The 27070-nt window shown below is 41.0% G+C and overlaps 2 protein-coding genes across 2 annotated transcripts; both read right to left on the reverse strand.

Moving 5' to 3' along the window:
- Positions 1–1666: 1666 nt before the first annotated feature.
- On the reverse strand, positions 1667–2482 carry LOC133911030 (phylloplanin-like). The gene is made up of 2 exons (XM_062353256.1): positions 2255–2482; positions 1667–2132 (listed from the first exon to the last, which is right to left on the reverse strand). The coding sequence occupies exons 1-2, from the start codon at positions 2415–2417 to the stop codon at positions 1864–1866; spliced, it is 432 nt and encodes a 143-aa protein (XP_062209240.1). The 5' UTR covers positions 2418–2482; the 3' UTR covers positions 1667–1863.
- Positions 2483–23456: 20974 nt separating this feature from the next.
- LOC133912482 (dormancy-associated protein homolog 3-like) lies at positions 23457–25565 on the reverse strand. The gene is made up of 3 exons (XM_062355234.1): positions 25382–25565; positions 25074–25268; positions 23457–24002 (listed from the first exon to the last, which is right to left on the reverse strand). Exons 1-3 carry the CDS (start codon positions 25491–25493, stop codon positions 23923–23925), a joined length of 387 nt encoding a protein of 128 aa, XP_062211218.1. The 5' UTR covers positions 25494–25565; the 3' UTR covers positions 23457–23922.
- Positions 25566–27070: the final 1505 nt, after the last annotated feature.

The raw sequence follows: 27070 nt of genomic DNA on the forward strand, positions 1-27070 counted from the left end.
CGCCCAGTGCCTTCTCGGTTCCGGAGGATCGGCCCTAGTGGGTATGTGGTTATCACCGAGACCTTGTGTGCCTGGAAGTAGTGGCACAGCTTCCTGGAAGCGATGAGTACTGCATAAAGCATCTTCTAGGCTTGGGGGTATCTTGTCTTGGCGTCTCGGAGGACTTCACTGACGAAGTACACCAGTCGCTGTATATGGTGGGCCCGGACTGTGGCTTCACCCGAGGACTGGTTACAGCCCCCGAGCTCGGCGTAGTGGTCGGGGCCGGCCGAGGTCTCGGGCTCGACTCCTTGGTTGGGAGGAGCCAAGGTCTCGGGCTCGACTCCCTAGTCGGGAGGAGCCCCAAGATTGGGGGCGGCCGGGAGCTCGGACCCAGCACCTTGTCCCGAGCACTCATCACACTCCACCACCAGTACCATGATCACGACCCGGTCTCTAAGCTCTCCTCCCCGACGTGCCAGCCTCCTCCCCGGTCTCTGAGCTCTCCTCCCCGACGTGCCAGCCTCCTCCTCCCCGCTCAGTGAGTTTTCCTCTTCTGTGACGATGCTCTTTACAGTGATGCTCTGTGATGATGCTCTGGAGTATTGTTCTCTTCTGTGATGATGCTCACTTCTGTGAGTTGTTTTTGGAGTATTGCTCTGTGATGATGTAGTTGAACTGAAATTGAGCTTATTATCTAAGCACAATAGCATTTAGGCCTCAGTGGTTGCTCTGGACATGTGTGTTGGTGATACATTCTAAGTTGTTTTTGGAATGTTGCTCTGTGATGATGTAGTTGAACTGAAATTGGGCTCAGATATAGGCTTGTGATGATGCTACTATCAGTTTTGTTTTTGATATATGCTACTGTCAGTTTTGTCTTGGCTAAGTATGTTCAGTTCTGTGCCCTCTGTTTGATTGCAGCAGCACTGTCCAGACACTCTTTTGATTTTTGTCCAGGTTTAGTTTGCTAGTTGATAACTTAGGTAATAGCTCAATTGATGATGAGTTCAACAGAACAATTAGGTGGCATGACATTTAATGTCTTGGAGCCAATTGTTATACATAGTCTGAGAGCACTTTCGTATATATTTCATGCCTACTGTCAGATCTTTGAGCAATTTCATATATGTTTCATATGCTGTTTCCATGTCATGTGTAAAGATATTCATATGGTATGCTCCTGTCATTATTGTTTTTATAGAATATGGATATATATGCACTTATTATCACATTTTTTCACAACAATCCACTATATTACTCGATGATGAATTGAGAACAAAATATACTAAACTTGATTTCCGATCTGAGCAGTATGGTTGCGAGCACTATATTACTTGATGATGAATTGTTGATATGAGATTGGGCATGTCATGCTAAGTACAATAGTTTCGGCCTGATTACTCTCTAGGTTTTAGTTGGCTTTGGCAGCTCCTAGAGACGAACTGGTTCCATGATATTTTATCTCTAGAGAGCCATGTTCAGGTTTTGGAAACTAGTTGAGAACTTAGTTGCATGCCTAGTCGATGATATGTCTATGTAACAGCTAGGGAGCATGAACTCTGAGTCTTGGGGCTAGCTGTAGTGTTCTGAGAGCAATTTATTTGCAATATCAATTTACTGCTCAATCATTGTTTTATACATTAGCTTTGATTACTTTCCTTTCCTCTATTGAGAACAGAACATTTATATGTAAAGTCTTCATATGTACGATCTTTAATCGTGTGCTTGAGTAGATTATTCCCTTCGTAACATACTTATCGGTGTACATTTATTTTCAGATACTTGTAACTGTGATCTGTCACCGGCGCCATACATGCAAGGTTGTTTACTTGGTCTGGTTCGTTCTAGATGCACGCATCACGTTGCGGAGCTCAGATCAGTTCATGCGTGGAAGGAGAAGCCGGATGGGACGAGGCGGAAGACGCCGCTTAGCATCCCGGCGAGCGGGCTCTGCAGGTAGGAGACCAGCGCCCCCGACGCCGGCAGCGTGGCGTTGCACTTGGCCAGCGGCGTGTCGACCACCAGCTCGCAGGCGCCGACGAGCGCCCCCAGCGAGCTGGTCATGTCCGCCTCGATCGCGAACGACCCGTTGCGGCTCGTCGTCGCGCCCGCCACCACGCTTCCGCCGCACCGCAGCTCCACGTTCGCGTCTGCAAATCACGCGTGCAGCGCGTGTGTGAACGGCTTGGCGTTAGTATCGTTGCATCAGCTGCGCGGGGTTGTCATGCATCCTTTTGTCATTACGGTTACGGCTGTCCATGACTCCGTGTACCTGGAAATGCCGGAGACGCCGCGACGTCGATCAGCGTGCCGGTGTTGCACGGCACGACTCCGGTGACGACGACCTTTCCAAGCCTGATCTGCGCGGAGGCGGCCGCGCACGCCGCGGCGGCCACGGCGACGGCGAGAAGAAGAACGGAGGCTCTAGGTGCCATTGCTGGGTCGGAGCTGTGAAATGCAGCGTGATTATTTTAGTTCGAGAGCTCGATCGCGCTTGCCTGCCGTCGTGACACTCGAGATGGAGAGGCGTCCTATATATAGACTGGACACGGGAGTTGTTGCGGGCTCCTGTTTTGATCAGGTGAAACTAGTCGATGATAAATTAATGGCTTGTTGCCCCATCACGGCAAACTTTTTTGTGGTCGAATTGTCTGACAGTGTGACTCAGATACTGAATTCGTTCCACTTTTTGGAACCGGTCGCGAAGACCAGCTGCTCTGCACCACCCAAATCGTAGGAAAGGTGATTTAATTCGGCAAAGCGAGATTATTAGTCGATGTCGGCAAGTGTTTGCTCCACCGAGACAGCCGTTGCCGTCCCGTTTTCATGTCTGCTTTTCAGCACCACTGCTTCGCTAGCGTCAGTGCTTCAGCACAATGATTATTGTATTTAACATGGCCGGCTCACAAATCCTAATTTCGGAGGCAACCACCACTTGTTCCGGCGTTCGTTCCCACTTCTAACCAGGGAAACAAAACCAATTTTTACCAGATTTTCCCCGCCCAAAAAAACCTGCCCAACTGAAACCCTATCCCCAAATTCCCCATCCGTGTCCCCCCAGCCCACCCCCAAATTTTTAAATGCCGATGCCGGCATCCTCATCTTCCAGTCTCAAACTCTCAATCTCACTCTCTCGTCCAACACCGTCCGCCCTCCGGCGCCCTCCCACCGGCTGCATCCCCTCCCCTGGCCCCTGCGCGCTACCCTCTGGCGTCTTATCGTCGACCGCGGCAGACAGGTCAGGTAGACAAACAGGTGCGCAGACGGGCAGATGGTGGACAAGGGAGGGCGCGATGCACAAGGAAAGGCACCCCTGTGCGCCGCCCTCCGATGCCTTCCCATCGGCCGTATCCCCTCCCCCTGTGCCACCCTTCGGTACCTTCCCACCAGCCACACCCCCTCCCCCTGCGCACCGCCCTCCGCCCACGGTGGGCATGTCTGGTCAAGGAAGTCATCGTGCGGTCGTGCCCGCTGCCGGCTGCATTCTTGTTTTCCACATTTAATGCATACATCTTTTATTTACTCTTTTCAAATCTAAAAAGGGCGTTGTATTGCAGATTATTGAGGCGCTCTTCAGTAAAAGGTTTTCTTTAACAAGGATGTGAGTTTATTTCAGCAATGCACTAAGTAGTTACAAGAAAGACTGCCAAAAATGTGCAAATGTTTACCTAGAGAATTGTGAGAGTTCTTTTTTAGCATTCATGTGTGAAGTTGGATGCAGTACATATAACATATGAAGTGGCAGATAAACACAAAAGATGATTTCGTTAGGCCATGAAGACAAATACTAAGGTAACATTCCAGGAGACTAAAGATATATTTGACATAGTGATGTCAGCTCTTGATGATACTCCTTTTCACTTAGATGATAGTACTTGCTTGGTGGTTCTGGTGTGTACATCTTGGAGTACAGAAAAGGTTTCCAAGAGTGCATACTCTCGATTCGATCTATAGTTGATCCAGTTATAACTGAAGTGTATACTACTTTTTGAGATGTATATAATACTTTATGATATGTATATACTATTTTATAAGATTTATATACTATTTTTTAAGATATACATACTTATTTTTGAACACCAATTAGAGAGAGAGTATATACACCTGGGAGTATAAAAAAGCTATATATATATATATATATATATATATATATATATATATATATATATATATATATATATATATATATAGTCTTATATTTTACATTGTAGGTGGTAGGCTTGAGAAAGCAACCTCTATCCGTCCAAGATCAACTAGGAAAATGAAGAAGCCACTTTTCTTAAGAGTGTCTACAAAATCTAAAATTAAGATGAACTTCTAGTCCTTTACTAGTTCATATGTTAACATTTGCATTGTGATTTAATTTAGTGATCATATTTTGAATATTTCACGTGTAAATATTTGTAGTGATGCAAGCCTCCAATGAAGGACAAGATGTGGTGCTCTTTATCGGTGCATGTGCTTGGGTGAATGTTTTGTTGGTGATATTTTGGAATACAGTAGTTCATTTGGCACTTTTGTTGGTGATATGCGCTTCAAGTTCAAACATGTAATATTTGGGACTATGTTTAATTTTTTTCTCATCATGCCAAAGGACTATGCATTTAGGATGATATTGTTATGTTTGGTGTAATAAATCTATCTAATATGCTATGGATTTATGACATTGTCAAATTTCTTTGTTGTTATATGCAATTTGTGATGATTAATTGATTAGGCACAATTTCTATCAAATTCATGCCAATTTTTTTTAATTTGTTTGAATTTGAATTTGATAAATTCAATATATCTAATATATCATGTTTTCGGTGACATCCAGTAAATTTTATTTACCAGTAAAGAAGCCTTTAACTAGTCTCTAGCCCCTTGCGACGTGGCAAACAACGCAGCGAACGCAGGACCGAAGCTAGGAACTGAAGCCGATGGAGCCGAGCGCATTCGAGACTGCAGAACAGGCGGCAGGCCTTCGGCACTGAAGCCTCGGTCATGTTATTCACGTATCACGATGTTAGCTTCGCGTCCTCTTTCCTGGCGTGCCGTGCAGCATGCACTCACGGTTGGCTCTTGTCACATTTTTAGAGTTCGTTTTGGCTGCATAGATTTATCATGCTCCACCTGCAAGCATCGCATCCCTTGACTTTGGCCCTGCTCTGCTCCTTGTCCCAGTGTGCCTGCTGCTGAGGCAAATGTACCTCTACATCAAGCAACTTGCCTCGCACCTTGTTTCGGCTGAGGTAGAGAATGTGCAGAAGTGGTGAGAGTTAGAGTAGGCCTTGGAGCAACCAAAGGAGAGACAAGAGAAGAGAAGGATAAGTTTGTTGTCCAGAACTCCAGATCATTATATCTTGGCCGGGTGAATATGGTGCGGAGAAGAAGCACGTTGTGGTGGATGGTGTTCATGGATCTAGGTATGGGGGGAGTTGTGGGAGTGGGAGCGGCTCCGCCGGCTGAGTTGTGATGGCATAGGAGCAGGGCTCTATCGATTGAGTTGCGAGAAAATCTGTCGCTTGTTTGGTTAGCATGCGAGTTGAGTTGAGTTGGGCTTGTATGTTTGTATGATTGTGCTTTCTGGTGTTAGCGTTTGTCTTGAGTTAAGGTTGTATTGTCATCTCGGGTTGTCTATCTGTTTTATTTAAAACCGTACATTTTTGAGGTTTTCAAGCTCGATTTTTCTTATAAACTAGATCAATTATCTTCTTCTATAAAAAAAAAATCTGCAATGCTCTTGCCATCCTTTCGAAAATTTTGGGGGGAGTGAGTAGTTTTGTGTGGGAACAATGGAAGCAATATCATCTCCCGAATAAATCGAATCAAATTAGGATGCCTAAGTACAGAAATTTGGTACCTCCCAAAGATGGTAAGAAATCTCAACGTTTAGTGACAAAGTTACATAATCATCATAGTTGTTTGGAATTTTAACGGCTTATGTATTATCTATGACGCTAATTTACAAAACGCCACAAACGTCACTACTCAGCACCCAACTTGCCCCGGATCAAATATATGACGAAGCCTATGAGATTGTCATAAAAATACCACTAAATATGATATTTTGACTTTCTGTTAATATGACATGTTGGTCTACTCCTTGAGCTGTCTTTATTGTTCTTCTTTTGGTAATAAATTACTTGTAATCTATGATGGGCACTCTTTTATCTGGAATCTTGGCTACTGGATGTTGCTTTTGATATATGTGTATCAGCCATCTTTAAATCGTTTCATACTTTGTTTGATCTGGCTACTGGGTGTTGAGTCACTTCATCATTTCTTATCTGTGTGGACGGTGGCTGCTTACCCTCATATTGTATATCTGGGTGACTCTCTACAATTTATGGTTCTTTTATGGCTACACAACAATACTCATGCTACAGTGATGGGAAGATTCTTTGCTGGAAGATAAGAGAGGTCAATGCAGAAAAAAAGGGAAGCTGTTAGAAGTAAGATTGTAGAATTTGGTTGTGATATCTTGTCTACAAGAGACAAAAAAACCCTCTTTTGATAATAGATACATAAAAAATTTCTATCCACCTCAGTTTGATAGTTTTGAATTTCTTCCATCTAATGGAGCCTCTAGTGGAATCATTACTATTTGGAAGAGCAACAAACTTATGTTTATTGATTGGTTCATAAACATTGAAGTAGCTGAGGATGTTGACTGGTTAATTCTAGGAGATTTTAATCTCATTTGCTCTCCTTCTGACAAAAATAAACCAAGAGTTAGCACTAATGAAATGTTTATGTTTAATGAAACAATTAGCCCTCTGGGCCTAGTTGAGTTACCTCTTAAACTACACCTTTAACTTCACCTCAAATTTTTGGACTCTAAGCTATCCTAGCACTAGTGTGTCTTCTCTTTCAAGAGACACATTAGACCATGTGCCTTGCTTGGTAGTTATAACCACCTCATCCCCAGAGCTAAAGTTTTTTGTTTTGAAAATCACTAGATGGAGCATGAGGATTATTTCCAGATTGTGCAGCATGCTTGGACAATTCCTGTTAACCAAACTGATAAGGCCAAAAGAATTGTTGCTAAGCTCAAAAATCTGAGAAGAGTTTTAAGAGCTTGGCACTCCAATATATCTAACCTGAAAACAGTGATTTCAAACACAAAGCTTCTAATCCTCCTCTTTGACACCATAGAAGAAGCAAGGGGTCTGAGTTTACAAGAGTGGAATTTCATAAAACTATTGCAATTCCATATGTCATCTCTTCTCCAAAAGCAAAAATTATATTGGAAACAAAGGGGAATCATAAAATGGGTTAAGTTTGGAGATGAATGGACTCATTTTTTCATGTTCATGCTATGATCAAATTCAGAAAAAATTCTGATTTCTACTCTTTCTAATCACACAGGGCAGTCCTATTCTTCTCATTAAGATAAAGCATCCCTTCTTTGGGAAGCTTACAAGCAAAGGCTTGGTACTTCAAATCACTGTCACATGCACTTCAATCTTTCAGAGCTCTTGGAACATGTTGATTCTTTAGCTTAGATTGACTTTGATTTTACTAAGGAAGAAATTGATAAAGTTGTATCCAGTTTTCCTTCTTACAAATCTTCAAGTCTTGATGGCTTCAACACAGATTTTCTTAAGAAATGCTGGCCCATCATAGCACAAGACTTCTATGATCTTTGTCAAGCCTTTTGTGAGGGTGCTATCTGCACATAAAGTATAAATAGCTCTTCCATTACACTGGTGCATGAGAAAGATACTCCAATTTTAGTAGGAGATTTTAGGAATATCTCACTCTTGAATTGCTCCATCAAGATCATCACCAAAGAAATGGTACAAATGATTCAGTAGGTCATTCCTCTTCTTGTCCATCAAAATCAGTAAGGATTTATAAAGTACAGAACCATTCAAGATTGCCTGGTCTGATCTTTTGAATACCTTCACCTCTGTCATAAATCTAAAAGAGACTTTATCATACTTAAACTAGACTTTGAAAAAGATTTTGATCTCGTGGAACATCAAGTTATTCTTGACATTCTACAACATAAAGACTTTGGACATAAATGGATTCAATGGATTCAATCAATAATGACATTTAACACTTCTTTAGTGCTTCTTAATGGAGTCATGGGAAAAAATTCACTATCACATGGGGGTTAGGCAGGGTGATCCCTTATCAACTCTTTTTTTGTGTTTGTTGCTGAGTTGCTTCAAACAATTATCAACAAAGCCAAAGACCAAGGCCTTTTGTCTCTTCCCATTGCTGATGCTAGAAATGACTTTCCAATTATGCAATATGTTGATGATACACTCATTGTCATGAAAGCTTGTCCCAGGTAGCTTTTTGTCCTTAAGTGTCTGCTCAACACCTTTGTAGATTCAATTGGTCTCAAAGTCAATTATAGCAAGTCTTATATGTACCCCCATTAATGTGGACGACGTTAGAATGTCTCTCCTCTCCAACACTTTTGGTTGCCAAAAGGGCTCATTACCTTTCACTTATCTTTGTCTCACTAAGCCAAAGGTTGAAGACATTATCCCTTTGGTTGAAAGGATTGAAAGAAGATTAGTAAGTTGCCCTTGCTTTCTTACTCAAGGTGGTAAATTGGAAATGGTGAACTCTTGTTTGTCCTCTCTGCCCACCTTCTTCATATGTACACTCAAGATTCCCCTAACCAAATAGACAATACAGAAAGAACTATCTTTGGAGAGGCTTTGATATCAGTGCTAGGAAACCTCATCTAGCTGATGGGATATGGCTTGCAGGCCAAAAAAATGAAGGAGAACTTAGCATAATTAAACTTAGTGTTCAAAATGAGGCTCTATTTTTAGAGTACCTAGATAAACTTTTCAATCATCGATATCTTCCTTGGGTGAAGCTTATATGGACTAACTATTATTTAAATGGTTCTCTACCAAGTATCAACAAAAAGGATCTTTTTAGTGGAGAAGTATCATTCATCTTTTGAACTCTTATAAAGGTATAGCAACTGCACATATAGAAGATGGAAGATCAATTCTTTTTGGGCAAGACATTTAGAATGGCAGGATTTTGCTCCATGACTCCAATGAACTATTCTCTTTTGCCAAGTTCAACAATATCTCTTTGGCCTCTACTCTCAATAGATCAAATTTGCTGGATCTTTTTCATTTGCCTCTCTCTCTAGAGGCCTATGCTCAATTTTAGACTCTCCAGCTCATTGTTGGTAATATTCAAATTTCTGACTGACCTGATTCTTGGACATACATTTGGGGTTCTCCCACTTTCTCCTCCTCTGAAGCTTACAAATTTTTCATGGTCCACTCCTCACCCCCATCCCTCCTTCAAATGGATTTGGAGGTCTTCTTGTTAGAAAAAAAAACACAAAGTCTTCTTTTGGCTTCTTCTCAAAGATAGGTTAAATACAAGAGGTATGATTAAAAGATGAAACATGGTTTTAGATGATTATAAACGCAAGCTTTGCATTCGGCAAAAGGAGGAGACCATTTCCCATCTATTTCTAAGGTGCAGCTTTGCCACTGCTTGTTGGGCCTCAATTGGCATTTCCATTCCCTCTCGTGTTCAATTGAACAGGATTTGGGTATATATGAATCAGACACTACATGAAAAACAGATGAAAGAGACACAAAATTAATAATGGGTCGTAATATGACTCGTCATTTATGATAATAGTAATGAGTCATAGTTATCACCCGTCACTTATTACCAGTCAAAAGTGACAGGTCATCCTAGATCAGTCATAAGTGATGGATAAAATTATGACCTGTCACTTATTACCAGTCATAAGTGACGGATCATCCTTGGCTAGTCATAAGTGATGGGTGTGACCCGTCACTAGTGACCAACTCATCAGTGATTGGTCATCCTAAAGAGTCAGTAACGGGTCAAGTTATAACCTGTCACTAATGACCAGTTTGATGAAACAGAGCAGGTGAAAGAATTTTACTTAATCAATTATTAGATGTATTAGTTAACTAGTTTCCAATCACAAATTACTTAACTTTTTGCTTATATAGTAAATATGTATATAGCATGATGTTATATTTTTTTCTCTTATTTTTTCTCACCTCAGCAATACTAGAATAGGAACTATTGTATATTTCTACTCAAGCTTAATGTAAGAGGTGATGGCTATGGATATAAACGCATGTTTCAAAAATAGTGCAGAAACTTCAAAGGGCGAGACCTCAATCTTCCAGACCATTTTTAGCCTCAAAAAATTCCCTGAACCTGACAAGATCGACGGAAATAGATGTAACTTTTTCTGTAGATGTCTGTAGAGTAAAAAAAAGTCAAAATTAGAGTATATATGCAAAAGTTATGCTAATTTTATCGAAGGTCACTTCGAGTCACCTGTCAAATTATAATTCGGCAAAAAAGCAGTCATAAGTGACGGGTCATAACGTCACTTATGATAGGTGATGGGTCATAACTGTGACCCATCACTTACAATAGTCATAAGTAACAGGTCACGGTTATGACTCGTCACTTATGATCTTCGGCAAAAAATGTTAAAAGGATAAAATATTCGGCTTCCTTCAGAATGCACGTGATGGTTTTGTGGTAAGGGGCAACACACGTGAGCGGAGGTCGCGAGTTCGATTCTTACCGAACACAGAGTTTAAAAACAGTGTGAAAAATAGCATGTAGCACGTGGTGAGTGGTGATGGCCCCTGCATTGTATGACTCGAATGAATTTTTTTTTGACTTTTTTCGTATCCAATAAACACGAAAAACGTTCATAAGTCATAAGTGATGGGTCATAATTGTTACCCATCACTTGTAAAAAGTCATAAGTGACGGGTCACAGTTATGACCGTTATTAGTGACGGGTCAAGTTATGACATGTCATTTATGACATTTATTAGTGACGGGTTATGTTGTGACCTGTCACCAATGGTCTCATCGGTGACGGATTCTTACCCGTCACTTATGACTAGTCATTGTCAGTGACACGTTTAGGGTGACAGATGCAGAACCTGTCACCCATGACGGTTATCACCCGTCACTTAGGACCTTTATTAGTGCTTGTCACTAATGACTTTATTAGTGACAAGTCCTTACCCGTTACTTATAACTATTCGTCATCAATGACGTGTTTGATGTGATAGGTGCGGGACCTGTCACCCATAATAGTTATTACTCATCACTTATAGTATTTTTTTAGGTAGTGAGAAGATTAATGAGCCATTTTATATGAATGTCATCATTCTCATGTGCTGAGTAGTATATGAACAATAAGAAACGATTGGCTCTTCCATCATAAGCATCCTACTATTATCAGTTGTAGAAGGTTTTTTTATGAGTTATGATTGGTAACTCATAGGGTTAATAGTAGTCTTTAATCAACTATGCCAATGGATCAACGTCAAAATGTAATTTTTTGGCTTTATTTTTCTATCCTCCCTAATTTTTCCTCGTAATTACAAACCTTTTTTCATTTAATATATTTATAACTTGTAGGGGCAAAGCCCCTCCAGTTCTTTAAAAAATTTCCGTGACAAAAGACTAGATTTGTTGTAGTGCTTGTGTTAAGTTTAAGTCAACTTTTATGAACATTTGATGTGCACAAAGATTGATTTGTTGCTTGAGTGAATGTTGAAGCGACCGTTAAAAAATGTGACTTAATGTTGCTTAAAAAATAAGCCACCTTCGAAGTATGCATTCCCTAATTAAGTTCATCAATGTCACCCAAAAAATTAAATTCAACCATGCTCCATGCAGGTTTCTTTCCAGAAGCAACAAAATAATCACACAGATAACTTCACAAACAGACCGACTAGATAACAAAGAGTAACTTCACAAATAGACCGATGAGATAATAAAGAACAATACACATGTTACATACGCATATTTACACTTCTTAAAGCATCTCCAACAGCACCTCCATCACACTTGCATGCCAAAATATTCAAAAACGCGTCTCCCACTACACCTCCATCACGCCCGCCGTATTAACGCGCGCTCCATCCGTAGCTTCCCACACACCTAATCTGACGTACCTTTCTCCCGACGCTATTCCCCAACCGTCGCTTCCCTGTTCTCTCCCGCCACCATCTCCAGCCCCGGCCCTCGACCTCGCAGTAGGACCGGGACAGAGCCATACCATCGACCGGAGGTAGGTCCCCATCCCGCCACCATCAGGTCGCCCGTCTGCCTCCCCTGCAGGCTGCCGCCTGGCCCCGGTTCCCCTCCGTCCTCCCTCTATCGCTGCTCCTGTTAGCCCCCGGCTCAGCCAAGAATCCCCCGACCCCCGCTACACCAGCATGAACATGGACGTGTACTAGCGCCTCACTGCCGAGACTAGGTGCCGCAGCTCGTGCTTCGGTGAGACAAAGATCCGATATTTCATCGGGATTTTGAGGATTTCGTGTTTGTGTATGGAATTTTTAGGATTATTGCGGGGAGGTTTTGATGGAGTTTTGTATTGTTCTGCAGCCGGCAGCTGCGCTGATCGGGTTGGAGGTGGACGGGAGCGACGACGAGGAGGAGCGTGCGGCGGGGGTGGCAGACGAATTGCCAAGTCCGTTCTGCGGCGAGGAGTTCGACGGGGTCAGGCTGTGCTGCCACATCGATGACGAGCACAACGGGGAGGCCAGTGCCGGGGTAATTTGATCTCAGCTCTTGGGGAAGGATGCAATTTTTAGTCATTTCTAGGAGCCCTACTAGCTGCAAACATTAAGTTATTCATTGATGTGTTGTAGGACATGTTGAGATTTTTATTCCTGTACTTTATTGAAGAGAACCTTTACAGTACACCATGATACTAGATGATGGAGAGTATCATTATTGTGATCTAACCGTCCATTTTAGTAGGTATTATTGTAATTATCTTGATACCCTTAGGGGTAATTACGTCATTGACTGACCGGACTTCGGACCTTCGCCACCCATCATCGACCGACCGACGGAGGGTGGAAACCCTAATAAATGAAATGAACAGAATAAGTGAAAGCTTATCCGAAGAATAAACTAATATTTTGATTTTCCCTAATTAAACATATAATTTACGAGTTTATCATAGTTTTTTTCCAATCCTACCCTTATGATACTCATGATACTCTTTAATGATACCCATAATACTGATAGGCGATAGAGTATCATTGGACTAATCTAAATCACCGGATGAAGAAAATGGACGGTATGCACTTATTTAGGTGTACTGTAAAAGTCATCTTATTGAATGCCTTCGTCTATGAGGCAATTTTAGCTCGGAAGATTCGATTTTTCTTGTAAAGCTAAGATTAGGGTGCTGCTGCTTGCATACAAAGTGTGCTTGAGCTGCTTTTATTTATGGAGTTAGATGTTAGTTGCAAAGATGGGATTTTGGATTTTGCAAAGTGTGCTTGAACTGTCTGCTTGGAGGTTGGATTTGTCCCCCATTTACCCCACAAAAATCTGGGGTTTTTCATGTTTTTTGTTTTCTTGGCTGTGCCTGTTCTGAACAAGGGGTTTTGAATGTACATACTTATTCTGCTCTTCCGTGGAAATAAGGATGTTCGTGCTCCTGTTTTTCACTCCACGATAGCCATGGGAATATAGCAATTATTAATGTAACCGTTATAAATATATGGTTAGTTATAAAAAAATATTAAAATATAGGAAAATAAAATATGGAGGGTAGAATATGAATAGTTTGTTGGAGTGCAAAGAGATGTGAAGCATGATTTTTTTTTTGAAGGCACTATATATAAAAATATGAGAACTGCTATTTATCTATCGACAGAAATGTGGGGGGGGGGGGGGGATCTGTCGAATTTTTATACCATACGAGGTATTGCAATAAATTGAAATATGAATATACAATCCTAGACAAGATAAATGAGCTACAACAATTGAAGGATTTTGCATCTAGCTTCATTACCTTTTTACCTTTAAATGAGAGTTTAGGTATATGATGATCATGATCTTCATCAAAACACTCAATCTTATATACTTGGCTTCTTCGATTGAACCTTCACTTTATCTTGTGAGCAAAGTTTCTAAATCTCATAGCCGTCTCAGGCTTTAAGTTTTTTTAACCCAAACCGATTAGGGCCCTTTCATATTGGTAATGACTTACTTGGTATCCAAATAGGTTATTTTCACCCCCGATTTTTTGTCTCAACCATATGTGCAACCACCTTGCTATTTTCTCTTTTATTGAGCTTGTAGTGGTTGTTCTTGATCTTGTTCTTATAGTTGGGCTTAGTGTAGAAGTTGGAGATCTTGTTAGAGAGGTTCATGATCTTCTTTTTGACTTGTTTGCATTGGAAGAACTTATGGTCTTCTTGATAACATTTGAAGCATGTCACGATAAACCCCTCCGCAAGTTTTTTCACCATGGTAATATGGTTATCTTGAGGAGGTTGGACATAGTTCTTACCCTTTAATCTTGCCAAGTCCTTTTTAAGCTTTTCAACTTCTTGCTTAAGCTCATCATTTTCTTATGCAATGAGTTCATTAAATAGTTTTATAAGAACATTTTTAATACATATTTCATTGCAAAGGGGTGAGCATGATATATTAATTAAATCATTGCAAGAAGTAGAAGCATCTACCTTAGGATTAAAATTAAATAGAGAGGTAGATTACTCAAAAAGGGCCTTAGATTGAGATTCATTGCACTCAAATTTTGCTTTAAGTTTATAATGCTCTTTGTTTAGCAAATTAAATTTGCTCAATAATTATTTATAATTAAAAATAAATGTAGCATGAATGTCATTGAGGGCATTGAATTTCTTAAGTTCCTTAGATTATTCTTAAGGGTCATTTGTTGTTCATTGATCAAATGAAGAAGTTCATCATAGGAGGGAGAATCATCATCAAAATCATCATCACTTATATCGTTTTTCATACATTTGGCCATAAGTCACTTGTATGATGATGGCTTGCGTAATGACGACCTTGAGAAAGAGCTTCTCTTGGAGGAGTGGGTGACGAAGTTCTCATCACTTGAGCTTGAATCTTCATCTTCATTCACCTATCTTCTCATGCTTGTAAATGATTTGGCTCTTTCCCTTATCTCCATCTTGTTCTTAGTCTTCTTCAACTTCTTGATGTGATCAATTATTTTGATTAAGTCTTTCATGGAGATTCGATGATCAATCTTAGCATTGATCTTCTTGATATTTTTTTCTCCACTTGAGAGATGAGCTTGGTGACTTCGAGATCCATTTCTTCATCACTTGATGTGTTTTGCTCATCATCTTCATTGCTCTCTTCATCTTCATCTCCATCGTCTTCGCTTGAGCTTGACTCTTGCTCTTGCCTCCTCATCTTCATCTTCATGTGTAGGTATGGTGCTTGCTTGCTTGCTTGTGAGAGCGAGGTTCTTGGCGTCGAATGAGGAAGAGGCTTTCACTCCCATATTCATGGTTATCTCATGAGCTGTGATCTTACCGAGCACTTGACTTAGAGTCATCTTCTTGATGTCTTTGTTGTCATAGATGATTGGGATTATCAACTTGTACTTTAAAAAAAGATCTTGAAGTATTCTTCTCACCACTTAATCATCGTTAATTGACGTCAAACCTAGCCCATTGATCTCATTAATAAGAATATTCAAACATGAGTACATGTCATTAGCATTTTCATGGTCAAATTATTTGATGCTATTGAGCTTAGTAACAAGCACATGATATTTCTCATTGCACGCATCATTTGTGCCTTCATGTATTTCAATGAGACTATTCCAAATATCATGTACATTAGTGAGAAAATAAATACGATTAAATGCATCAATATATAAAGATGATAAAAAGGATACTCTTCGCCAATGCATATAATTGCCTCTCCTTGTTGGTGATGCAAGGTCTCATCCCTTCCTCGGTGACTCTCCAAACATCTAGATAGGGCTTACAAAAAATAAGACATTAGAATTTTCTAACGGGAAAATTTGTGCCACTAAAAAGTGGAGCAATATGGGTATCCATCCCAACCTCGGACGTCACAACTCTAGGATGTTAAGTCTATCAAGAGCACGAGACTCTAATACCAATTATGAGGAACAGTGACGTCCTAAGAGAGAGGGTAACTCTAGTGTGTCTACTATACCACTCAAGAAGATTGCAACCTACTCTAGCAAGGTAAATTATAAGTATGTAAATACGAAAACATAAATTAGATAGATAGAAAAACTCGACACAGGGGATGTTTATCCCGTGGTATCGATAACATGAATGTCGCCCCTAATCCACGTTAGAGCTCCACGTAGGATATGCTCCCGATCGCAAAGTCTCTTCTGATCACAGTTTTTGAGCTACTAAGTCACTAAGGCAAGGTCTCACCACTAACCTCTCTTCCGGTCACTTGCCACCGTGATCACTTCGGAGCTTGAGCCACCAATTCAAGGGTCTCCACATCCCCGTACACGTGTCTTGCCATCGCTCCACACCAAGTCAAAGGGTCAACAAGCTTGAGCAACTCTATCTCAAGTTGTCGGCAAATCACCAAGACTCCAAGGCACCGGTATACCGCTTGGTACAAGTTAGGATCACTCCTTGGTCCCTTCTTCAAGCTGCAACACCTAGCTACAACTCACTCTAGGCTTATAAGCACTAAACACTCTAATCTTATGCTTAATCATCTTGGATGATCACTTTAAGCACTTTGGTGGCTTGGATATCTTCTCAAGTGTATATGAGCTTCCTCTAGACTTCAGCAGCATGCCACACCTTCAAATGACTGAGTGGAGAGGTATTTATAGTCTGAAACCCACCAACTAGCCGTTTCCCAACAGCTTAGAAAAGCTGTTAACACCGGATGATCCGATGAGAATAGTACTATTAACATCGGATCATCTGGTGAATACAACCTCAGAAACTAGCCATTGGACTTCCACTCAAGGTCTCTGTGAACACCGTACAATTTGGTGTGCCTTTAAATTCATCATTGGACCTTCCGGTAAGTTATCTTGAGTTATCCGAGCCTTTGCAGTCTCTCTGTGTAAAATGCTCCGGTGCATTCATCCGGTGTTTAGTCCATTCATACTGGACCATTCGGTGAGTTAAACATTCTCTTCTTTTCCTCAGAAATACTCTGGTGCAACTATCTCTGTGATCATTGGACTATCTGGTGAGTTGGTCTTCATTTTGAAGTACTTGTAGTCGCCTCTACAAGAAATACTCCAGTGCTATACTCCGGTGTGCACAAACCAAGCACCGGACCTTCCGGTGGGTTGATCTTCAGTCTTTTGCACTCGCATTCTTCTCTACAAGAAATGTTCCGATGTTACCCTATACATTTACCTGACTATCTGGTAAGGTCCTTAGCCTTCTTCCCTTTGTCAGAAATACTCCGGTGAGTTTAACACACAGAGCACCAGACTATCTGAAGAGGCTATCAGCCTCAACTTTGCTTCTGGACAAATACTCCGGTGAGTTCAACTACTGAACACCGGACCATCCGGTGAAATCAATTCTCTTGGGATTTCTCCAATTCAATCAAACTTTGTCCTAGCTATGGTGACTTCTTGATATATTACATCCATAAGATCTACTAACATATATCCTTGGCAAACATGTTAGTCCCAATAATTATATTGTCTTTAATCACCAAAATCACAATCATGATCTAATAGGGCTATTTTGCTACAATCACTCACCCCTAGTCCACATTGGAGACCCTTGCAAAGGCCAAATTTCTCCATTGGCTACTCCAAAGATTCTAGCCGTTCGAGCCTCCCACACGCTAGTGGTTTGATAGCAGTGAATAAAGCCATTTATACTATTGCAGATTTTGGACACACAAACACAATTCAGCACAGAATGCATAAAAAACCGTGATGCATTTTGAACTCATCTCAGTGCATCCCCAAACTTTGATTTGCCACCCAGATGTCAATCCTCTCTCGCAAAATCAAACCCTAAAAAAGAGTGAAGCATCAGACAAACTCTGGAGAAAGGGATGAGTCACTCAATAAACTAAGTAGATCGAGTACTAAATAAAGTAAAATCGCCCGAGTATGATCTTGAACTCACCGTTACGGAAGGGGATTAGATGGCAATAAGAGAGAAAAAAGATGGATAAACTTCATCGCTTTAGTGAACAAGCCGAACAGTTTATAAAAAGAGGGAGAAGTAGTGGAAAGAGAAGAGTGATCAAATTTAAAATAGTATCGGGTCTTTAACTACATATGAATATTTTTAAAATATTGTATGTGTTCATTATAAATAAAATAAAATCGCCCGAGTATGATCTTGAACTCACCGTTACGGAAGGGGATTAGATGGCAACAAGAGAGAGAAAAGATGGATAAACTTCATCGCTTTAGTGAACAAGCCGAACAGTTTATAAAAAGAGGGAGAAGTAGTGGAAAGAGAAGAGTGATCAAATTTAAAATAGTATCGGGTCTTTAACTACATATGAATATTTGTAAAATATTGTATGTGTTCATTAGCTAAAGACAGACGGTTTTTTGTCACAGTTACAAATAACTTTTAGGAAAACATGTATGTAGGAACTGACATGTTTAGACGGCAGACCACATGACAGACACTTATTTTCTAGCAGTCATTTGTACCTACACTTATTTCCTAGCAGTCATTTGTATATACTTAGTCAATGATAGATCCTAAGTTACCGTCTCCTTGACTATTTCTATAAGTAGTGACATCTCTCTATTATATGGACTCAGAGTCTCTTGACTATGGAGTGAGGTGAGTTGGGAGGCTTTAATTTACTCCTAGGTTACGTTGTAGCAAGGCTTGCGTCTCATACTGCTGCATGGATCCACTATTAATAGGCATCCAACGCTAAGCTGTTGCGGTTTCCCCGTACGGACACGGTTTTTTCCTATAAGGGCATGTCCTCCTACGTTATATGCTATCGGCACTATAAAAAGCTATTTTTCGACACCTAAGTTTTATTTCTACATGCAGTTTATAAGATAAACCATCTGAGTAAGTGGCAGCGGCTCCGTGCGGTTATGGACTGTCTATAAAAACTAATTTTCATAGACGGTTTCTTATGTGAACCGCCTATGAAAATAGAGCTATTTATCATAAGCGGTTCACATAAGGAATCGCCTGTGAAAATAACTCTATAAATAGTGCATCCAATCGGGTAGCTCCATTCAAACAGAGAGCACTAGTGTTCGAACAGTAGAGCTCAAGTTGACGGTGGATTTGGAAAATAAGGGCAAAAGATTTTATTTTTGAATTCCTTGAAGGAGCCATCTAAGGCAAGAGTATCTCATCCCTAGCTAGCATTTTTTTAAGATTTAGATTTAGATTTAAGACTTAATTAGGGTTTAGATGTGATCTAGAGATGCTCATGGTTCTTACCATTTAGATAATCGAATTAGCTAAAATTTATTGCCAATATTGATTCAATTGTTAGATTCGCATGATTCTAGCATTATGTTTCAAAAATGTAGCTAGAATTTGAAGTTTTTTTTAGCCTTAGGAGGTTTCATCATGAATGAGGATTTTTTTTCTCTCTAGATCTAGATTTCTAGGGAGAGGGAGAGGGAGAGGGAGAGAGAATAATGAATTCACATTATTTTGAGCTATATATTTGCACCAATGTAGATTCGATTGCGTAGACATATTATAATCATAACAATCCCATTTTTTCTTTTTTAAAAAAATCTTTTTTATTCTAATTTTCAAAATAATTAATTAATGTATCTAATTTTGTGGTTGAAGTTAAAGATGGATAGAGCATGAATGTACGATGCGCCAAGACATGAAGAAATATACATCAAATGACTCTCTGCTTTTATTGAAGTCGCCGAGAATGACGCTTTGACTAAGAAGACAAAGGAAATATACTGTCCATGTTCTAACTGCAAGAACCAGAAATTGTGGGACAAATCAAACATAATCAAATCACACTTGATCTTGAGAGGTTTTATTGAGGATTACACATATTGGTCCAATCACGGCAAACAACGTACAAGCGAACCAAACAAGGACATTGTTGTTGATCAAGTAGATGGTGATGATGACGGAGTAATCGAAGGCGACACTGATGTTATGATGGATGATGATATTGATTTTGATCTGGAGGAAATGTTACGCCACGCAGAACCGCATGTTTTAAGGGACGCGAGAGGTTTAGATAATTTCGAGGCATTACAGAAGGCATCAAAGGAACTTTTGTATGAGGAATCGAATGGCTGTGATAAGGAGTTTACGGTGTTGCATTCGGTGCTTGCACTTCTAAGGTTGAAGGCCAGCAATGGATGATCCAAAAAGAGTTTCTCGGATCTATTGAGTCTCTTGGCAAACAGGCTTCTGAAGCCTAACTTCTTACCCACCACACTTATCAAGCGAAGAAGCTTATCTGCCCATTGTCATTGGATGTGCAAAAAATACACGCGTATCTGAACCACTGTATCATCTACCGTAAAGAGTACAAAGCCTTGGATGTGCCCGTTTATTATGCATGAAGTCATCCACAAGAGTGGCAAATTCTTTGATCTCGGAGGCGAATTAGCTAGCCATCCGAAGCTTTGTGAGTAGAAGAAGAAAGACTCTTAGCAATATCAGCTTGTAGTAAAAAATACTTGTGAATATTATTATACTTGTGTTAAATATTAAAATTTGTGATGTTAAAATCTGTATTGAAACTGTGTGAAATCTGAAGGGAATAAAATATATGCTTATTTTTTAAAAGAAATACATACCACAGGCGGGTCCTTATGTCACCCGCTTATGGAAATCTTTATATCTATAGGCGGAAGCTAAAATAGGCCACCTGTGGAAAACTATTTTCACACGCGATCCGTCTGTGGAAATGTTTTTCCACAGGTGGTTTGTTTTGCGCTTGTTCATTTTCACAGGCCTTTGATCACAGACGGGTTGGCTAAACGCCTATAAAAATAGGTTACAATCAGTCTCTAAAAATTGCTTTCGTAGTAGTGCAGATCTTCTATGAGATTCATGCGTAGAATGAGGGCCAAAATACAAAATTAGATAACATACGCGACTGTATTTACCGAAATAGACAACATATCGTCGTATTTATAATTTTACCATTTGTATTCGGCACCTCGTTTACCGAAAATTGACTTTTGGTACACCGTACATCGAAAATACCATATTCGGCACACAGTGTACCAAAAATAAGCTACAATGCCATATTCGACACACCATACGCCGAAAATGAATCGTACCGGTCATGGACAGTACCACGCATAAACAGTAACATCAGTGCGTTTTAATTTTATTTTCTCTCTTTTTCAAAATGGTGGTCTTCTGTTACTCCAAAAATATTAAAACTTTTTTTACGTGTTCCATAATCCATGTGCAACCTATTTTAATTAGATTCACCAAAAAATCCTTTGTATATTTAAAACTAAAATTCTCCAAAAAAGACTACTTTTATAACATGTAATAATTTTTAGTGTCTCAAATAAATTCCCAAAAATCTAGAAACATTCACTAATATTCTTCTTATGTGATTGAATAATTTCTAAAATTATTTTCAGCCCTAGTTTATATGATGAAAAAGTGAGTTCCTTTGTAATGCTTCATTTATATGCATTTTTATCATTTCATGTAAATGAAGCATTACAAAGGAACTCACTTTTTCATCATATAAACTAGGGCTAAAAATTATTTTAAAAATTAGTCCATCATATGAGAAGAATATTAGTGAATTTTTCTAGATTTTCTGGAATTAATTTGAGACACTAACAACTATTACAAGTTATAAAAGTAGTCTTTTTTGGAGAATTTTAGTTTTAAATATACAAAGGATTTTTCGGTGAATCCAATTAAAATGGGTTGCACATGGATTATGGAGTACGTAAAAAAAGTTTTAACATTTTTGAGTAATAGAAGACCACTGTTTTGAAAAGAAGGAAAAACTAAATTCAAACGCACGGTTGTTACTGTTCATACGCCTTACTGTTTATTTTCGGTACACTGTGTGCCTACTATGGTATTTTCGGTGTATGATATACCGAAAGTCAATTTTTGTTAAATGAGTGTCGAATACGAATGCTAAAATTGTAAATACGGTGATATGTTGTCTATTTCAGTAAATATGGTCGTATATGTTATCTAATTTTGTATTTTTGCCTAAGAATGAGAGACAAAGTGTAGGGAACATCCCCTAAGGGGTGCATGAGCACGTACTGTAGTTACAGACTCACAAATCTCAGATTATATGATAAATTCATGGTCTTCACAAATCTCAGATTAGATCCAATGATGCAAAGTGTAGGGGACATCCCCTAAAGGGTGCATGAGCACGTACTATAGTTACAGACTCAGTCGCAGACATGAGACATGTCGGCTTCATTGCGCGCCTGCACAAGCCACTGTCCTCGTCGGCACAAACGCATATCGGCATATGCTCCAAGATAAGTTGGCCCTGCTGGTTCAGCCAAGGTTTCAACATTCGATTCAAAGACCGAATACCGAGTCCCGGCGATTTCTTCCATATTAATTTATGGCTTTCAACGGTTATTCGGTAGAAACCGGTTGAAGCGATTTCTTTGATACACGTGGTTTTCGACAGGAATTCGGTAGAAATTGTTCGAATTTTGTCCATTTTTTTATTTTTTTTAAATTTTGAATTTAAACTTAACCAAAAATTGATCGATTTGTAAACCGCAGTGAATTGGTCGGTAACCGCGAATATCGAGCAGTTACCAACGCATTTTGAAAGCGTAGGTTCAGCTAGCGAGAAAACCCTGAGGAATATTTTTTTAAGAAATAATAGTATGCTTAAAAATACTTAGGGGACAGTGTTAAATACATTCAACATCCTCCGCAACAGTGAATTTTATCCAAATTAAGAATGTTATAGCATGACTTGCTAGTTGACTTTACCGCATGTTTCAGACTGTATAACTCACAAATACCATAGTACAAACCAAAGTAAATGTGGCGCACTAACTGATATGGAGAAACAGAAAGGTTACAGTAACCATTGAGCCAACGACCTCAAGCAAACGAATAATTATTGGTAACGCACGCTTGATCCCTCCGTCCGTTGTGCATCCGTCGAACTCTTGTCCATATCCAACAGCTGCAGTCACCTTGCCGGCTGGCTGCTACAAAACGGTGCCGGTGCCAAGTTTCTACATACTTTTGTCAACTAAAAACTTGCGAGCTAGATAGCTATACATGGTGGTTGAATTCTTAGACGATACCTGGTCAGCCGCCCCATACCTGATGGCAGGGGCGGATCGACGTTGAAGCTTGGGGTGCATAGGACACCGGTTGATTTTTCGTTTTTCAGTGATACATCGTATATACCAAATCTCTAGGACACCCTCTAGCTTAACAAATGGAACACCCGAATCTCTAGACTAATAAGTGAGATACCCAATTATTTTTGTTCTGGATCCACCTCTGCCTGATGGCAAAGGGATACAAACGATGCTGGGGCTCTTCAGCGACCACCGAGACGCAGCCATCACATTCCAACCGGGAAAACTCGCACACAACATTTGTTCTCTTTAGGTGTTTACGAACCATTTTCAGCTTCTGTGAACCAGTTAGCAGCGCATCCAGTGAGGGATGGTGCACACTGCACAATCGACAAAAGAGTCTTAGCTGGAGCATCCTAGCATTGCAGATAAGTTCAAGCAAACACCTTCAGCTACTTGATATTGCCATACATCAAGCAAAATTACAAGTAGTCTCAGTCCACCTCAAACCCTGCTTACATTACAAGCATAACCCCATCCTCCACACACCATTCATTTGACAAAGCAGACGAGGTACTCAGGTACACACAAAGGCGACGCGGCAAGCTGCGGGCTGTGGCAGAGCTCCAGTAGCCCGGAGCTGCCCTATGCGCATACGACCCTACTGAACACAGCACACCACCAACAGATTCAACACCTCGTACACATCCCTATAGCAGATAGAAAGCACTGCACATACTGGCATCTACATTATAACACAGTAGAGGTACGGTAAGGTAAGGTGGACAAGCGGCGGCTCGTCTTGATTTCCCTCTTGATATGCCTTCTCTCCTCCATCTCTACCTAGTGAAGTAGATGCTGGCCAAAGGAGCAAAAAGGAGCGTGAGCATGTCGCGGGCTCACACTTCAAAGGGAGGAGGGGTCGTCCCAGGTGTTGCCCTCTCATATGCATCTGAGGATGATTTCCTTCTGAAGCGACCTGTACAGGTGAATTCAATCCCTCAAGGTTAGGCAACATTAAGTCGAAATAGACTGTAAATGATGTTTATAGCATGGCAAAAAATCAGGAATCAATCAATACATGCCGGGCGTGTTCCTCATCTAATGAGTGAAATCCACTGATGTTTATAGCATGCCAAAAAATCAGGTGATACGTGTAAGCTCATTACTCGCTATTCCAAAGAGCCAACAAAAATGGTAACATCAACAACAGTTCAAGAATATGATCTCAAATAAGACACTGAAATGATTACAAGTATCGTTGTTTGCATGATGGATCTAGACATCCCCTCCCCTGTTTGATTTGTCCTACTTTGCAAAAAAGGCACCTCAAGAAATTATGTTTTAAGTAGATTAACTACAAAACAAGATATTAATGCATATCACAATATCAGCTTCAGTGGAGTCATTTGTATACCAGAGTTTCTGAACCAAGTTTGTGATGAATAAGTTCTTATGTGTGACTCGCTAACTAATTCGGTGACCAATTCTTGACTTGAGGACAAGTCTTAATCTAAAATCATCAATTTGACATCGACCGGCGGCTTAAATTAGGCTAAGACTACTAATACAAGTTCTCATGTACAGCGAGTTAACAACAGTCCTGAATATAGGAGTACTAGATAAAGCAGGTTCGTACGTAATACAGATCAAACCTATCTATTATTGAGTTTGTAATAAAAAGAAAGGTATTTCCCCTTTGAAGTCTACCCCACAGCAACATGATAGTAAAGTTTATCCGAAAGCTGCTGCATTTCAGGACACAAATGATAACTTATCAAATGCAAGTTAGATAATAGGATAGTTTCCAGCCATGAATCCACGATAGCGACAAGAGAGCTAAAAGCACCCAGTGGGCTGAAATGTCCATAACGCCCCAGCCCCAGTACGCCTCATCTAGACGCTTCCGAACTAGGCGACAAAAACCACGCAAGCGAAAGCTACCCGTCACGCCGTTTCCAATCAGATACCGGTACGCGGCCTCGAAATGACCAAACTGTCCCTAGTCGAAATGGCCAAACACGACCGTGCGGAAACTCGGGGCACTCACCGGCGCCGGCGAACGGCGAGATGGGCGGAGTGGACCCTGCCGGCGAGGCCGGGGGCGTGCTGGCTGCGCTCCTCGGCGACGCCGGGTACCCCGCGGGGCGCTTGATCATGATGCTGCGCGTCACCTTCACGGGCGTCTCCTCGCCGCCCGACGCCGGCGACGGCGGGACGAACGCCGGCGAGTCCCCGGCCGGATCTGCGCGATCCACGCAACCCAAAACCGAGTCAGATCGAAGGGAACAACTTGGTGAACTGAGTACAGTACGAGGGGTGCCGGTGTAATTTTCCAGCGGCGGTTATCACACTCACCATTGATCTTGACAGCGGCGGGGCGCACAAACTGCTTGCGGAGGCGGCCGAGGCCGGTGTCCGGGCGGGGCCCCGCGACGGTGTCGTCCCACAGCTTGTCCAGGAGGCCCATATCCCAGCCGCCACTGCGAGACCGATCGACCACCCAAGTCTTCCGGATCTGAGCGAGAGGAAGAGGGGGATGTGAAGCGGGCAGGGCTTATTTATAGAGCAGTTGGGCGTTGGGATGGTGATCACTTCCCGTGAACCAGGTCTATGGACCGTGGTACGGATGCAGGTGGGGTCGGAGGCAGGTGGCGCAGGGTGCACGTCGCTCGTGGCGGGTTGCGTGGACCGGAAGGGAGGAGGTGGCGCGAGTGGGATGGGCGTGGATAGGATCGATGGGGGCGCGCACGTGGGGTGGCCCACCTGCCGACCAGTGGAATGTTGCCAGCTGGACATTTTCCCTGGCGGGCGTCACGTGACGAGCGCGCCGGCCCGTCCCGCAAGAGGGACGCATAAATAGCGACGCTTTGGGAGGATGGGAGGAGGGATTGGCGTACGCGAGCGGCAACTGCAGGCGGCTAGCATCTTCCATGTGGGCCGGTCGATAACGATCCTGTAGGTCAGTAGTGTTGCACGCCGATAACGATCGAGGAGACGAGGAGAAATTTTGACTGACCAATAGGGTAGATTCACGTGATGCTGCCGTGGTATCGCGATCCTCTTCGCCCTATGTGTGTCGAATTCACATCGGGATGAAAACGCTAGCGTCGATGTTTAGCTGCTGGAGCCACAAATTAAACGTCCCATCTCCCGTAGCTATGGATCATCCTCGACTGAGTTGGATAGGGATTAGCTGCCGGGTTCTTCTCGAATCGTAGCAGATCGAGGCCCAATCCCATCAATTTTGTTGTTTTAGGATATGTTTGGTTCCAAGTATAAGGGTGAATAGGATCGTACCATTTAGGTAAATAGTACTTGTCTGGTTGTTTGGTTGGCAGATTTAGAATTAGAGTTATCCAACTACATAAATATTCCTTTAGATTCGAAATCATCCGATCTAAAAATAGTTGGATGAGATGGCCCGTTTAGATATGCTCATTCGTGACTCTCAAACATCAAACAATCACCGCTGTTTTCTATCAGAAGCGGATGATTGTGAGGTCGGATGAACAGAACCAGTTCCCTTCTAAATTTTTCCTTCCCTCTTTCTCTATTTGGACAATAGGGTTTTCATGCTCCAAAAATGACAAAAATTTTTCTATATATTCTATAATTTATGATGAATCCATTTTAAAATGATTCACCTTAATATCCCTTGTAGATTTAAAAGTAAAAATCTCCAAAAGGGTAATTTAATTCATTTGAACATGAATGAACCAGTTCGATAAGTGTATATTGTGTTCGTATATTAAGCTACGACCATTCCAGTAATAATAATGCAGAAGATCGGTTAGCATTTCAGCCTATCTTTATGTATAGATACATATACATATATAGATGCACACACACATATATATAGGAAAACTAGTATGTACTCTTGGGTGTATGTACTCCCACCTCTTATATACCATTTTTACATGTGTGTTATACTTCTTTATCACTTTAAATATACTTCATTAGTAATTATAAGATACTACAATACAAATCCCAAGAAAAATTATGAAATTCCATGATTTTTTATCATAATTTGCGTATATACTTTTT

The sequence above is a fragment of the Phragmites australis genome, chromosome 3 (assembly GCF_958298935.1).
Source record: "Phragmites australis chromosome 3, lpPhrAust1.1, whole genome shotgun sequence".
Lineage (NCBI taxonomy): Eukaryota > Viridiplantae > Streptophyta > Magnoliopsida > Poales > Poaceae > Phragmites > Phragmites australis.